At 44.9% G+C, this 3,514-nt stretch overlaps 1 protein-coding gene across 3 annotated transcripts in view; it reads left to right on the top strand.

Moving 5' to 3' along the window:
- PIGL (phosphatidylinositol glycan anchor biosynthesis, class L) overlaps positions 1-3,514 on the top strand; it is a 169,668-nt gene that overhangs the window by 132,337 nt on the left and 33,817 nt on the right. The window contains exon 7 of one of the 3 annotated variants that reach the window (XM_011975245.1): positions 2,825-2,864. The exons of the other annotated variants lie outside the window; for them this stretch is intronic. Within the exon in view, the coding sequence (XP_011830635.1) occupies positions 2,825-2,848 (24 nt within the window). The 3' untranslated portion in view covers positions 2,849-2,864. Of the gene's footprint in view, positions 1-2,824; positions 2,865-3,514 lie in introns of those variants that run through there. 3 annotated transcript variants of the gene reach the window in all.

Genomic DNA, 3,514 nt, shown 5'->3' with positions numbered 1-3,514 from the left:
GCTAATTTTTGTATTTTTAATAGAAACAGAGTTTCACCATATTGGTCAGGTTGGTCTTGCACTCCTGACCGCAGGTGATCTACCCACCTTGGCCTCCCAAAGTGCTGGGGTTACAGGCTGAGCCACCGTGCCTGGCGATTTTTTTTTTTTTTTTAGATGGAGTCTTGCTCTGTCGCCCAGGCTGGGGTGCAATGACATGATCTCAGCACACTGCAACCTCTGCCTCCCAGGTTCAAGCGATTCTCTTGCCTCAGGCTCTTGAGTAACTGGGAGTACAGGCACATGCCACCACGCCCAGCTAATTTTTGTATTTTTAGTAGAGGCGGGGTTTCACCAGGTTGGCCAGGCTGGTCTTGAACTCCTGACCTCAGATGATCCACTCACCCTGCTTCCCAAAGTGCTGGGATTACAGGCGTGAACCACTGCACTGGGCTTGTTTTTTTTTTTTCTTCTTTTTTCTTTTTGAGACGTAGTTTCGCTCTTGTTGCCCAGGCTGGAGTGCAATGGTGCGATCTCGGATCACTGCACCCTCCACCTCCTGGGTTCAAGTGATTTTTCTGCATCACACTCCCGAGTAGCTGGGATTACAGGCATGTGCCACCATGCCCAGCTAATTTTGTATTTTTAGTAGACACAGGATTTCGCCACATTTGTCAGGCTGGTCTTGAACTCCTGACCTCAGGTGATCCATCCGCCTCAGCCTCCCATAGTGCTGGGATTACAGGCATGAGCCACCATTCCCAGCCCATATTTTCTGAATTTTCTACAGTAAACCTTTGTACCTAGTAAGAGGCACTTTGCTAGGTACTGAGAATGCAGTGTTGAGCACATATCTTGTTTCTTCGATCGTAAATTAGTTTTTGTACTTTATTATTTCTGTCCTACTTTATTTATGGTTTTATTCCCTTCCTTTCTTCCTTCCTTCCTTCTTTCTGCTCTTTCTTTCTTTCTGCTGTTATTTATTTTTTTTTTTTAGACAGAGTTTTGCTCTTGTTGCCCAGGCTGGAGTACAATGGTGTGATCTCGGCTCACTTCAACCTTCGCCTACTGGGTTCAAGTGATTCTCCTGCCTCAGCCTCCCGAGTAGCTGAAATTACAGGCACACACCACCATGCCTGGCTAATTTTGTAGTTTTAGTAGAGACAGGGTTTCTCCATGTTGGTCAGGCTGGTCTCGAACTCCCGACCTCAGGTGATCTGCCCACCTCAGCCTCCCAAAGTGCTGGGATTACAGGCATAAATCATCGCACCCAGCCTATTTATTTATTTTTTATTTTTATTTTTTGACACACAGTCTTGCTCTGTCGCTGAGGCTGGAGTGCAGTGGAGCGATCTCAGCTCACCACAACCTCCACCTCCTGGGTTCAAGCAATTCTCCTGCCTCAGTCTCCTGAGTAGCTGGAACTACAGGGGCCCACTACTGTGTCTGGCTAACTTTTGTATTTTTAGTAGACACTGGGTTTCGCCATGTTGGCCAGGCTGGTCTTGAACTTCTGACCTCAAGTGATCCACCCAGCTCGGCCTCCCAAAGTGCTGGGATTACAGGCGTGAGCCACCGCACCCAGCCTGTTCTTTAAATCTCTTTAACTTGAAAGGTTAGTTTTGTTTTCACTTACAATCTTCAAAAAAAAAAAAAAACTTTAATACTATTAATTTTCCTTGAAGTGTTTCTTTAGCTACACATGATAAGTTTTGATATGTAGTTCTCCTATTGTCACCTAATTATAAGTAATTTATAGTCTCCATTGTGAGTTCCTCCTTAATCTTTGAGGGTATAGTTTAGAGTTTACAAACGTGTGTCAATCTTCATTATTTGTAGTTCAATATTTATGAATGCACCTACTCACTAAAATTCATTTGTAACTCCAAAGTCAGTGCTCAAAGTGCTTTTGTGGTCATTCGTGGACACTCGCAGAGGGGTGAAACGTGAGTCACTGGATGCACATATGCATGTTCCCAACTGTTTCAGCTCTCCCACTGTAAAAAAATACCTTTTTGTGGTATATTTCATGCCCCATTTTTCTCATTTTTGTGGTTTTTGTTGATTTTGCTGTTTAAAATAGCCCTAAGAATGATGCTGAACTGCTGTCTTGCATTCCTAAGCACAAGAGGCTGTAATATGCCTTATGTGGGTTTGATCACAAGCATGAGTTACAGTGCAATTGGCCATGAGTTCAGTGCTAATGAATCCACAATATGTATTTCATATGGAGTTTTTAAACAGAAATATACATAAAACAAGGTTATATATTGATGGATGGATGAAACTATTGTGGCCAAAGGCTTGGGGGAACCCAACCCTGTATTTCCGCTAGAAACAATGGTTCAGTATTCACTAATTCAGTGTTCTCAGTGACTTTATAGAACTACCACAAATGAGAATGGCATGGCTATGTGTGTATATGTGGTCTTTTTTTTTTTTTTCTTGTTTTTTTTTTTCCTTTGAGACAGAGTTTCACTCTTGTTGCCCATGCTGGTGTGCAATGGTGCGATCTCAGCTCATTGCAACCTCCACCTCCCAGGTTCAAATGATTCTCCTGCCTCAGCCTCCCAAGGAGCTGGGATTACAGGCACGTGCCACCATGCCCGGCTAATTTTCTATTTTTTAGTAGAGACAGGGTTTCTCCATGTTGGTCAGGCTGGTCTCCAACTCCTGACCTCAGGTGATCCGCCCGCCTCGGCCTCCCAAAGTGGTGGGATTACGGGCGTGAGCCACTGTGCCCTGCCGTGTATGTGGTCTTTTTGTTGTTAATTTATAATTTAATTGCTTTGTGGTCAGTGAATGGTTTTCGTAACACTGATTTTTTTTTTTTTTTTTTTTTGAGACGGAGTCTCGCTGTGTTGCCTAGGCTGGAGTGCATTGGCGCAGTCTCGGCTCACTGTAAGCTCCACCTCCTGGGTTCAAGTGATTCTCCTGCCTCAGCCTCCTGAGTAGCTGGTATTACAGACAGGCTGACACCACCAAGCCTGGCTAAGTTTTTTGTATTTTTAGTAGAGACGGAGTTTCACTATATTGGCCAAGCTGGTCTTGAACTCCTGACCCGGTCGTCCGCACACCTCAGCCTCCCAAAGTGATGGGATTACAAACATGAGCCACCGCACCCTGCCCAAAGCTGCTATATCTTTTTTTTTTTTTTTTTTTTTTTTGAGACGGAGTCTCGCTGTGTTGCCTAGGCTGGAGTGCATTGGCGCAGTCTCGACTCACTGTAAGCTCCACCTCCCAGGTTCATGCCATTCTCCAGCCTCAGCCTCCCCAGCAGCTGGGACTACAGGCACCCGCCACCACGCTCAGCTAATTTTTTGTATTTTTAGTAGAGACGGGGTTTTGCCGTGTTAGCCAGGATGGTCTCTATCGCCTGACCTTGTGATCTGCCTGCCTCAGCCTCCCAAAGTACTGGAATTACAGGTGGGAGCCACTGCGCCCAGGCTCTGTCATATCTTTTTAGGAGATTATTTATCTTATTTATTTATTTATTTTGAGACAGAGTTTTGCTCTTGTTGCCCAGGCTGGAATG

This window comes from Mandrillus leucophaeus, unplaced genomic scaffold (genome assembly GCF_000951045.1).
Source record: "Mandrillus leucophaeus isolate KB7577 unplaced genomic scaffold, Mleu.le_1.0 Scaffold153, whole genome shotgun sequence".
Classification (NCBI taxonomy): Eukaryota; Metazoa; Chordata; class Mammalia; order Primates; family Cercopithecidae; genus Mandrillus; species Mandrillus leucophaeus.
The sequence above is the reverse complement of the archived record's forward strand: the minus strand, read 5'-3'. Positions and strand labels throughout refer to the sequence as shown.